Genomic DNA, 10792 nt, shown 5'->3' with positions numbered 1-10792 from the left:
AATCCATGGATTGAATAAAAAAAAATATCTTTGGAGGTGATTATTTTATCGAGCTCAATCTATAGATTGTAACTAACCTATGGATTTTTGTGTCAACCGAACAGACCCTAATAGTGGGTGCCGTGAGTGAACGTTTGCGGTTTTACTGGGATGTGTTGACTTTATCCTGTATCTTGGCATGCCACGGATCTCTAGCACTGCCGTATATATTGTACTTACTACACAAACGTGTTTACATAGAAAGGACAACCTTCCTTCTCTACATGTCTTCAATCTATCAGATATAATATATATAGGCCATAAGTGTGGTGCTGATTTGTTTGAACAGTTTCAACGGTTGAATTCAAGTATCTACATGAATACTTTGCCAAGTCTTCCACTAAATGAATTACATGAAGTTCAGTGCCAAGTCTCTCGAAAGGCGAGTGATCTTTTGTGAAGATGAGTACGAGTTTTTTTTTTTTTTTTGTTTAATTCATTAATTGCAGGTGAGTACGAGTTCTTTTCTCGTGCTCAACCTAAAATCAAACACGTGTCACTTTGCCTTACAAGCGAGGAATTAAGCTGAACCGTAAACTAGCACCCATATACCACAAACTGCATGCAATTTGTTTAACTACCGTAACTGACGAGTAGTCATGAGGACTTGACATAAGCACATCTGACACGACCTACCGCATTAATTCGTTCGAACGGCCGGTCACACAAGACGTCGAAGTTGCCTTTTCAAGCTAATATGAGGGAAGATTAGGGGGCGTATTCAAGACAAATAACCAAATACGGGAATTTCAACGTCTTGTGTGACCGGCCGTTCGAACGAATTAATGCGGTATTTCACCTCTCTCCTCTAGAAAAATCTCTCCTTGAAGAATTAGTAAATTCATCGAATAACGTTGAATACATCCCGCGTTGAGATACTACAACTACTACACCAGGCATCATGCAAACCGAATAATCTCGATACTGAGATCATCATAGTACCCATGTGCTGTGTGAATGGGTCGTTCTGGCAAATCATAAGACGAAAAGAAAGTTGAGGAAGCGACCCTGGTGGTGGTTCAAATTATCCCTACTTACCAAGCAGTGTCTCCATAAAATTCAAAATTTCCTATCAGGCACAGCTAAAAAAAAAAAAAAAAAAAAAGGTTGGTGTGCCTCCATACAGGATCATTATATACAATTAATATAGGGTCTGCATGGAACTTGATAATATATTCTATCTCAGACTACGAGTGGAGTAATCCTATGCGATGACTGATGGAGGTACAAGACAGTCATTCTTATATATAAACATGATGGTGGGTTCTCGATCTCGTGGTCTCAGACAAGGCTTTAGTGGTGCATCCGGCAGCATCCCTAGGAACTGACTGGGACCTGGGTTCACACCCTTTTTTACATGCAGGTCTCCTGGAACGACTAATAACATCAACTTATTACTGCTAGCTGTCTTTCGACCCGTATTCAGAATCGCCGAATAAATTTGTTTAACATCATGAGTGGCAAAAGAATCCAACCAGAATAACCTCCGTGGAAAAGGGAGGTAAACACTTTGACCTGGCCATGGAGACAAGCCCAAAACGCCGAAAGAGCTCTCCAAGTCAGACATGGCTGACTGACTCATGGGAACGAATGTACTCACCCCCCCCCCCCCCCCCCAAAAAAAAAAAAAAAGGTTGTCCCTCGGCTCATAAAATGAGACACCTACATATACTGTCGTTCACGGGGTATTGACGGGCACTGGGTGTTGACGAACAAACCAAAAGAGACAGCCAAGCCAAGGTTTGCCTGCAATCCGTCAACACCCAGTGTCCGCCAATACCCCGTGAACGACAGTATCGATCTACATACATGTAGTCAGCTAGAGGCTTAGATACTAATACATAGCTCTGACGATCGTGAGCTTCCTTTTTGCACAAAAAACCATTCTGGGTCATGAGCAAACTGATAAATACATTTCTCACTGATGTACATGTACATACTCTTAATAGGAGCTCGTATTTATCCCTGAGGAAAGGGTGCAGTTAAGCTTCACGTGACAGCCAATGACGCACTATGTCTTGGCAAGCCTCGGTCTATGCTTTGATATCTAATCCATCTCTAGCTCTCCAATCCGAGCGGTCCACGAGAGAAATATTAATAACCTCGAGAGAAACGCGATTCCACCCGGAGGTCTTCGGAGTGTTATTACATACGATCCGAAGGATGACATTTTCTAACGTCAGCGCCCTCTGCATGATATGAATCCTGCTTTCTGTGTCTCTGTTCTACCTTAGATATGAAGGGGCGCCCTCTGTTGAATTATCCTCCACTGTGCACCAGGCCCATTGAAAGAAAACAACACACATCGCCGGTTTGAAGATGTCTACCATTGTACGACGCCCGGCTGTAGTCAAGTCTCATCTGCCTGATATCGGCCGCTGTTTATATGGGATCCCTCATCAGAAAAGGAGTTTCACCATTGAATCACTCAATGCAACAAAAGGAGGTGTGCACATATCATGTGCAAAGGAATTTTCTCCGATCTAATTAGCTGACATCTGCACAGACCGAGAAAGGATCCTAATCCTCGGCTCCGGCTGGGGCGGATTTGGCCTTGCCAATAAGCTCTCACTAAAGGACTACCAACCCCTCATAATCACCCCGCGCACCTACTTTGTATTTACGCCACTTCTGGCCTCAACTGCCGTCGGAACCCTCGAGTTCCGCACTGCGATGGAGTCATCCCGTTCTCGGGATGGCGTGGAGGTGGTGCGTGGGTGGGCGGAGAGCATTGATTTTGCCAAAAAGACGGTTATGGTCGAGGGCGCGCTTGAGAAGCGCCGCCCAAACAATTCTCCTGGCGGGGAGGGTCAAGATGGTGCTTTGGTAGGAGGCGGGGAGAATTCGAGGTTCGAAGTTCCGTTTGATAAAGTTGTGATTGGTGTTGGAGCTTATAGCCAGACATTTGGGGTGCCGGGGTCAAGGAGCATGCCTTCTTCCTGAAAGATGTTGCGGATGCGAGGAAAATTAGGAAGAGAATTTTGGAATGTTTGTAGCTCCACCAGTGCTGTGTGGGAAACCCAGCTAACATATTGCATTATCCAGGCTTCGAGGAGGCCTCATTACCAACCGCCTCAGAAGAACGGAAAAAACAGCTCCTCAACTTTGCAGTAATTGGCGGCGGTCGTATGTAAATCCTCTCCCGCTTCCATCGTCTCCTATACTCACAGTCAGCCCCCCCCCCCCCCACTTGTAGCAACCGGCGTTGAATTCTCAGCCGAGCTCCACGATCTGGTCACAGACGACCTCTCCCGCCTGTATCCATCTCTCGCCTCATACCCCAAAATCACAATCTACGATGTGGCCCCTCGTATCCTCTCCATGTTTGACGGCAACCTCACCAACTACGCCGAACGGCATTTTCACCGTCAGGGGATCCAGATTAAAACGTCACATCACGTCCTAGCCGTCGAGGACGGCGCCATAATCACAAAGGAAGAAGGTCGTATCCCCGTCGGCGGTGTAGTCTGGAACACGGGCTTGGCACCGAACCCATTCATCGCGCAAGGGCTGAAGGGCAAATTCCCCCTGGCCGCAGAAGAGGATGGTGAGTGGGGTGTCGAGAAGGACGAAAAGGCGGGGAGAGTGGTTGTGGATAACTATCTGCGGGTAAAGGTCAAGCACGAGGAGACGTCGCAGGTCAAGCCGCTGGAAGACGTGTTTGCGATTGGAGACTGTGCGTGGCTGGAGGGGAAGGATCTGCCTGCGACGGCGCAGGTTGCGAACCAGCAGGCGGTGTGGTTGGGGAGGACGCTGAACAAGGCAGCGAGGAAGAATAGGAAGGAGCTAGGGGGGGCGCCGGTCAGAGTGGTGGGCGAGCCGGAGTTTAAGTACAGGAGTCTTGGCGTCATGGCGTATCTTGGGAGCTGGAAGGCAATTACACAGACGGACCAGGGCGATGTTAAAGGGTATTATATTACATCTGATCCTGTGTGTAACTAGAGACTGACTGACTGACTAACAACGGGTAGGCGCCTGGCATGGCTGATGTGGAGAACGGCATATTTCACAAAGAGCGTAAGCTGGAGAAACAAGGTTCTCATACCTGTATATTGGTAATGACTTTGATCCTCTACTAACACACCATTGCGCGTGCTGACAATGTCGTGCAGGTTCACAAACTGGATCCTGGGGCGGGACATCAATAGATTCTAGACGCATCACTTGCATTAGATTTCGGAGTATCGGCGTGGGGTTCGTTATTCGTTATTCGTTATATTCATGGTACTGTATCATAGCTAAAGCAACCTTTCGGTGTACATTATTCAAATAAGCATCTCTTGTCCATAAACACGTGTATACAGGGGGCGCTTGGAGGGGGTAGAGATTTTATATCGATTACAGCACGATAAAACGCCCCTATGTACCCATATTTAACGCCCCCGGCCGCTGAAAGACAATCCCTATTTATGCCGAGTGACATCTCATGATCAGCAGCACCCAAATCACACATTAATATTATTTAGATTGATCAACTCATCACATAGAATAGAACCATACATCGGACTGAACAGCACACGCATAGATTCCAAGTCCTCCAAAAAAACCAAAAACCAAAACCAAACCCAAAAGGACAAACTAGATCTCTGTTGTTGGTGGGTCTTATGTTGAGTAGTTTTAAGGTACAGATGCTACGGGGGTGGTTTGGACCTTTGTTGGTGGTAATTGTCGACGTGCATTGCTGTGCCTTTTGTGTATATATGATATGATAGGTCGTACAATTATTAGAGGCCTTCAGTTGACCCGAATTCTAGTTGGGGGGGGGGGGGGGGGTTGTGTAACTTGTGCAGTTAAGGTTACGTCTAGAGCAGCGCCTCTGCGGATGACATTTTCGCTTTCTAGCGGTAAATGCTCGATGCTGTGTGTGTGAATCTTCTGTCGATCCTAGAGTACTTTTTTCTTTCTCCGTCTGCACGGTACCTGCAGTTTGTCGATGCATCTAGAGCTAGTTCAATGCGTTTTAGAGTACAGTATTTAGGACACTAGACTCTTGGCTGCATTCGTTTTGGGGATTTGGGGGGGGGGGGTGCATATGTTCAAGTATTAATTAACTGAAAGCTTCCCTTCGATGGTGCTTGTTGGAGAAAACGACAGTGGTTATAATTAATTGTTCAATCACACTGTAAGGTGGGGTCTTGGTAGCGGTGTCTACATTCTAGCTTAACGTGTTACCTGCCCTCCACGCGTGTATAAGATGTAGACAGGCTTTCGTCTGCAGTGCATGCAGCCGTGCCACAAATTCAACTGCAGACCACCGTAGCCGTACCAAGAACAACTCACACATTGGACGGTACCGTACCACGCTAGGACAGCCCGATCACCGAATATCACTCGCAAACGTTAATTGAGCCCCACTCTTGGCAGGAACGTCGTGACATAATCCACACACACACATTCTCTCTCCCACGATTCCTCGCACACGCACTCACAATGGCGCCCTTACTGACGACGCTCGCCCGCCGCTGCGTCACGCAGGCCCGTCACCGCTACACAGGGACAGCCACACACCGACTACGGCTGTCTTCACCGCTGGGTCTGAGTCTGAGGCGGTACACCACGGCAAGAGAAGACCTGTATCCCGCCGGCGCATCCACGGCCGAGTTCCAGCTCGAGTTCAAGAAAGCCTACAAGACGCGCCACAAGGAGCGCCACCAGCACGAGCGGGAGCCGAACACGGCCACCGACGGGCCGCAGTCGGAATGGATCATCACCGCCGGGCTCGAGATCCACGCCCAGCTCAACACGGGGCGCAAGCTCTTCTCCAGTCTGTCTGCCTGCAGTGTCGTCGTCGGGGATGTGATGTGATCAATGGGGCTGTGGGCGGCATACTGACGTTACCCCCGTGAATTGCAGATGCCCGCACAACGCACACCGCCCCGCCAAACACACACATCGCCCCGCTCGACGCATCCCTCCCGGGGTCTCTCCCCATCTTCAATCCCGCCGTCCTCCTGCCCGCCCTCCGTGCCGCGGTCGCGCTCAACTGCACGGTGCCCCCCGAGTCCCGCTTCGACCGAAAGCACTACTTCTACTGGGACCAGCCCGCCGGCTACCAGCTCACGCAGTTCCACGCGCCGCTGGCCACCGACGGCCACCTCCTCCTCTTCCCGCACGACGGCGTCACACACACACACAGCGGCAACGGCAACAGCGTCCGCATCGACATACAGCAGATCCAGCTCGAGCAGGACACAGGCAAGACGCTGGCCAGCCCGCCAAACAGCTTGGTCGACCTGAACCGCGTGGGCTCCCCGCTCGTCGAGATCATCACCCGCCCGTTCGACTGCCCCGACGCCGCATTCCCCGCCCTCGTCATGCGCAAGATCCAGAGCGCGCTGAAAGCAGTCGACGCCTGCACAATCGGCATGGAGTGGGGCGGCCTCCGCGCCGACGTCAACGTCAGCGTCCGCCGCCGCTCCACCACCGACGAGGACGACTGGGGTGGCCCCCCGCGCTACGGCCAGCGCTGCGAGATCAAGAACGTCGCCAGCCTCAAAGCCGTGCAGGAGGCCGTCGAGAGCGAGGCGCGCCGCCAGATCGCCCTCCTGGAGGCCGGCGAAACGGTCCAGGGCGAGACCCGCGGCTGGGACGCCGACAAGGGCGTTACCCGCCGCCTCCGCGGCAAGGAGGGCGAGGTGGACTACCGCTTCATGCCCGACCCGGACCTGCCCCCCGTGCATGTGGGCAAGGCGCTGCTCGACAAGGTGAAGCAGACGATCCCGCTGCTGCCGGACCAGCTGCTGGCGCAGCTGACCGGTGCGCCGCATCATCTGAAGGAGAAGGACGCCAAGACGCTGATGCTGTGGGACGAGTATCGCGCGTCGGCGAGGGAGGCGGGGGTGGTGTACTACTACAAGGACGCGGTGCGGCGGCTGCTGGATATGGTGGTGAGGGAGGCGTATGGCAAGGCGGAGATCAACATGTGGAATAAGGCGTATTGGCGGACCATGGTGGAGAGGGAGCGGGAGAGGATGGGGCTGCAGGAGGAGTTTGGCGCCGTCGTGGGGAACTGGGTGGTGCATGAGCTGGGGGGCGGCCTGGCGAAGGAGGGGATTGCGTGGAGGGAGAATCCGGTGTCGAGTAAGCAGCTGGCGGAGCTGGTGCTGTTTGTGGTTATGAGGGAAATAACGGGTATGCGGTTTCTGTGTTCTTGAATTATCTCGTACTCCCTTCCTCCCTTCCTTCTACCCCCTGGATGTTCAGGTGGGAGGTAACTAACACACATCCCTATCCGCACCCACAGGCGCAACGGCCAAAACGCTCCTAACACGCCTCATCACCGCCCCCTCGCCCGACCCAAACTTCATCCGCACCACCGTCGCCGCGGAGGGCCTCGCCGTCGTCGCCGTCCCCGAGGACCAGATCCTCGACATCGCCGAGGACGTCATGCTGCCCGAGAGCGACGTGCTCGAGGAGCTGCGCGGCGGGAGGGCCATCCCGAAGAGGCAGAAGAGACTCAAGAGCTGGTTTGTGGGGAGGATTATGGCAAGGTTGGGCGGGAGGGTGGATCCTGGGGTGGTGGCGCGGCGGTGGAGAGGGTGGTGGGGGAGGGGAAGAGGGTGAAGGGGGAGGTGAGGGGGAGGAGTAGTTGGGGGAGGAGGGGAGGAGGTGTGAGGTTTGGGGGGGGGGGGGTTCATGGGGTGTCACTCGGGTGGATTGGGGGGGGGGGGTTCTTTTGTAGATATTGGGTACTAGCTAGGCTATATTGACTAGTGCTGTCTGGGATTGGTATTGTAGCGTAGTCTGTCCATAACCTTTGCTCTAGGCTCTATTCATGGCCATCGTAGGTATCTTCTACATCATCTACTGATATCCCACGAACCTCCCCTAATAGATACCGTCCATCTACCACCACCACCACCCTCAACGCCTATATCTAAACCTAAGCACCAACACCCAAACCCTACCCTACCTACCCACCCCACACCACGCCAAACTCAAATCCGCGCCGCCTCGCTCCACAACCATACCCATACCCACCCACCCCGCAAATCCGATCCACCCTACCTCTAAACTAAACTCTAACCTTAACCCCCCCCCCGGTAGCACCCCACATCCCACATCCCATATCCCAAATCCACTGCACCCAAAATCTACCCCCCCCCCCCCAAAAAAAAGCTCATCTACCTTACACTGTTCCACGCACATTCCCTACGTCTCCCCAAACGCAATTTCGCAAAGGACCGCCGCGCCAAGCATCGTGGCTTGCCAAGACGGCGGGCGGATTTCGCTTTAGAGTGCAGATGGAGGGTTAGGGGGATGGGTAGGGTAGATGGGTAAGGGAGGGTAGGGGGGGGGTGCTATGACGTGCTTTGATGCGGTCCGGGGATGGGTGTTAGAGTACAATGGCAGGTACATAAGTGGATTTGGTTGTGGGTGTGTGGGCATGGTATCTCACTCGATAGCAGTGGCGGGTGGAGGTAGGGTTGGGTGGTGGAGGGTTGGGTTGGCTGGAGGATTGGATAGGTGCGAGTGATGCATGGTGCGTGATATATCGCCATATGTACTCGCGATCAGAACCTTTGTAGGATATAGGATACAGCAGCAGTGGCCATGGGTGGTATTGTACTTTTATTTTTATTTTTATTTTTATTTTCATTTTCATTATCCCTATATTACATGCCACACCTCCAGCTCCCTTCGATCAAAGGGGGGGGGATTCGAAGTGTGCTCCTTCGTCAGTCGACAGCTATATTCGAAACACGAGAAGAGCAGGGGAAAAGGTTAAAAGAAAAAAATAAAACACCAACACAAGGAAAAAGAAAAAAAAGAAAAAAAAGAGAGAAAAAAAGAGAAAAAAAAAAGGTATCCCCTCCGCCCCCAGTACTATATATATTACAGCCCAAAGAATTACGCCCAGGAGCCAGCTATAGAGTCCAGGCCCCCGAAAATTGTCTATATTATTAAAAGCTTCCTAAATCCTACATACATACATAAACCACACTCCCGCGCCTCCTCCTCCCTCCCCCTCCACTCCTTCCTTCTGCTCAAGCTCACATCCCCGCCACAACAACCCCAACACCGCCGCCGCGACAAGACTCCCAATGCTTACTAGGCTCCTGCTGGAGGCAGCCGCGCCCGTGGCAGCGGGGTTGCTGCCCCCGCCCTTGACTTTGATGGTCATGTTGTAGTTCATGCCGCTGTCGGGTTTGCGCAGCTGGAGTTGTAGCAGGGGGTGTCCATGCCGAGGTGGGCGCCGGCGGTTTCGGTGGGCTGCATGTAGACGAAGGTGTGTGAGGGTGTGAATGTTACTGTTGCTGTTGAGCTGGAGGATGAAGAGGAGGAGGATGAAGAGGAGGTGGAGGAGGTGGAGGTGGAGCTGTTGGAGCTGGTGGATTGTGAGGCGGAGGAGGAAGATGAGGATGACGGTGACGGTGAGGGTGAGGGTGACGGTGAAATGGTGCTAGAGCTGAGCGAATACGAGATTGTTGTGAATGACGAGGATTCTGCGGTGGTGGAGCTCGAGTAGGGCACGTAGGGCGATACGAAGTTGAATGTCCGTGTGGTCGAAGTAGAGCTAGAGCTCGGCACTGGCGCAGTCGTCACGCTTGCCGGGGTGGAACTAGTAGTGATCGGCGCCGGTGTTGTTCCGCTACTATTAGCACTACTAGCGATAATAGTAGGCAAAATAGTAGGGATGGTAATAGGAATAGTAAGAGTAGGCAACAACGACGACACCACCGACCCAACCACCGTCTCGACACTGCCCAGTGCCGTTGAAACCACGCCGCCGACTGCACTACTAATCCCGGTACCGTAGATTATTGTCACCACGGCCGTGGGGTTCGCCAGTACGCTTGTGGCCCCGTTCACAACTCCAGGAACAATACTGACAACAGCATTATCGGGCGGAAGGCCTACGGAAACTACAGCGTTATTTGGTGGCCCGTCTACGAGAACATTGACTCCCAGCGGCTCTGTCCCGTCTTTGAGAAATGGAATCCCGCGGCGGTGGACATGTCGGTTGTGGTGTCGCCCATGCACGGTTGATAGAGCTCCGAGGAGGGTAAGAAGATGGAAGATCTGCATTTTTTATTTATTTATTCTTTTTATTGGTCAATCTATATTTGAGGTGTTGCTTGGTTTGGTGTGTTTTGTTCCAATTGGCGGGTTTTTCTCAGAGGCAATGGGCTGGTGTTATGAAGTACTCGGCATCAATGGTATGAGGGTAAAAGTATGTCGAGACTCCAGGCCCGAGATGGTATGTAGGAGAGGGAAAAAAATCGAATCCTGAAAATCATATCAGTCAATAGTCCAGTCAAAAGCCCCTCGAGGGGTTTTAGACATATTTTGCTAGGGGTAATAAAGAGGGACCATACTGCACTCAACACAAGACAAGACGGACAAAAAAAGAATGGACACAGAACCTGAATCTGTACGTAACGAACGTAAGTAGCGTAGAAGCCCGAAGCTGCAGCTGGGGAAGAGGGAGAGAAGGAAGGGAGAGAGGAAGAGGAAGGGGGGGGGGGTGAAGAAGAAAGAAAAGACCTGCCAAAGAAAAGAAAAAGCAAATCTACACACGAACCACCACCAGCCAGTTAGGTATCTAGCCTACCATGCAAGGTGGAAGTTGTTTAATCACAATCACACGATGGTCCGCTGTCGCTGTCCACTCAATGCATGACCCGACACAACGGTCGCTGCAGGGGTAAGGCAAGTTACACCCGGGTAGGTGGGTTGTCATTAGTTGGAAGGAGCGAGAGCTGTGATTGCAACACCTTGGGTGGCCGTGGGTTATATGGAGATTTATTAA

General features: G+C 52.0%; 3 protein-coding genes across 3 annotated transcripts; 2 read left to right on the top strand and 1 right to left on the bottom strand.

The window, feature by feature from the left end:
* Positions 1-2358: 2358 nt before the first annotated feature.
* LAJ45_04147 (uncharacterized protein) lies at positions 2359-4194 on the top strand (the record flags this gene model as incomplete). The annotated part of the gene is made up of 7 exons (XM_046113728.1): positions 2359-2485; positions 2546-2865; positions 2937-3027; positions 3085-3165; positions 3236-3947; positions 4011-4094; positions 4152-4194. The coding sequence occupies 7 exons, from the start codon at positions 2359-2361 to the stop codon at positions 4192-4194; spliced, it is 1458 nt and encodes a 485-aa protein (XP_045972830.1).
* A 1275-nt stretch (positions 4195-5469) lies between these two features.
* LAJ45_04146 (uncharacterized protein) lies at positions 5470-7602 on the top strand (the record flags this gene model as incomplete). The annotated part of the gene is made up of 3 exons (XM_046113727.1): positions 5470-5803; positions 5893-7170; positions 7283-7602. 3 exons carry the CDS (start codon positions 5470-5472, stop codon positions 7600-7602), a joined length of 1932 nt encoding a protein of 643 aa, XP_045972829.1.
* Positions 7603-9171: 1569 nt separating this feature from the next.
* Positions 9172-10068, bottom strand: LAJ45_04145 (uncharacterized protein; the record flags this gene model as incomplete). The annotated part of the gene is made up of 1 exon (XM_046113726.1): positions 9172-10068. The coding sequence occupies one exon, from the start codon at positions 10066-10068 to the stop codon at positions 9172-9174; it is 897 nt and encodes a 298-aa protein (XP_045972828.1).
* Between the last annotated feature and the right edge of the window lie 724 nt (positions 10069-10792).

Source organism: Morchella importuna, assembly GCF_003444635.1.
Source record: "Morchella importuna strain M04M26 chromosome Unknown Morimp01GS010, whole genome shotgun sequence".
In the NCBI taxonomy this organism is placed as follows: Eukaryota; Fungi; Ascomycota; class Pezizomycetes; order Pezizales; family Morchellaceae; genus Morchella; species Morchella importuna.
Note: the sequence above shows the minus strand (reverse complement) of the source record. Positions and strands in the feature narration are given on the sequence as shown.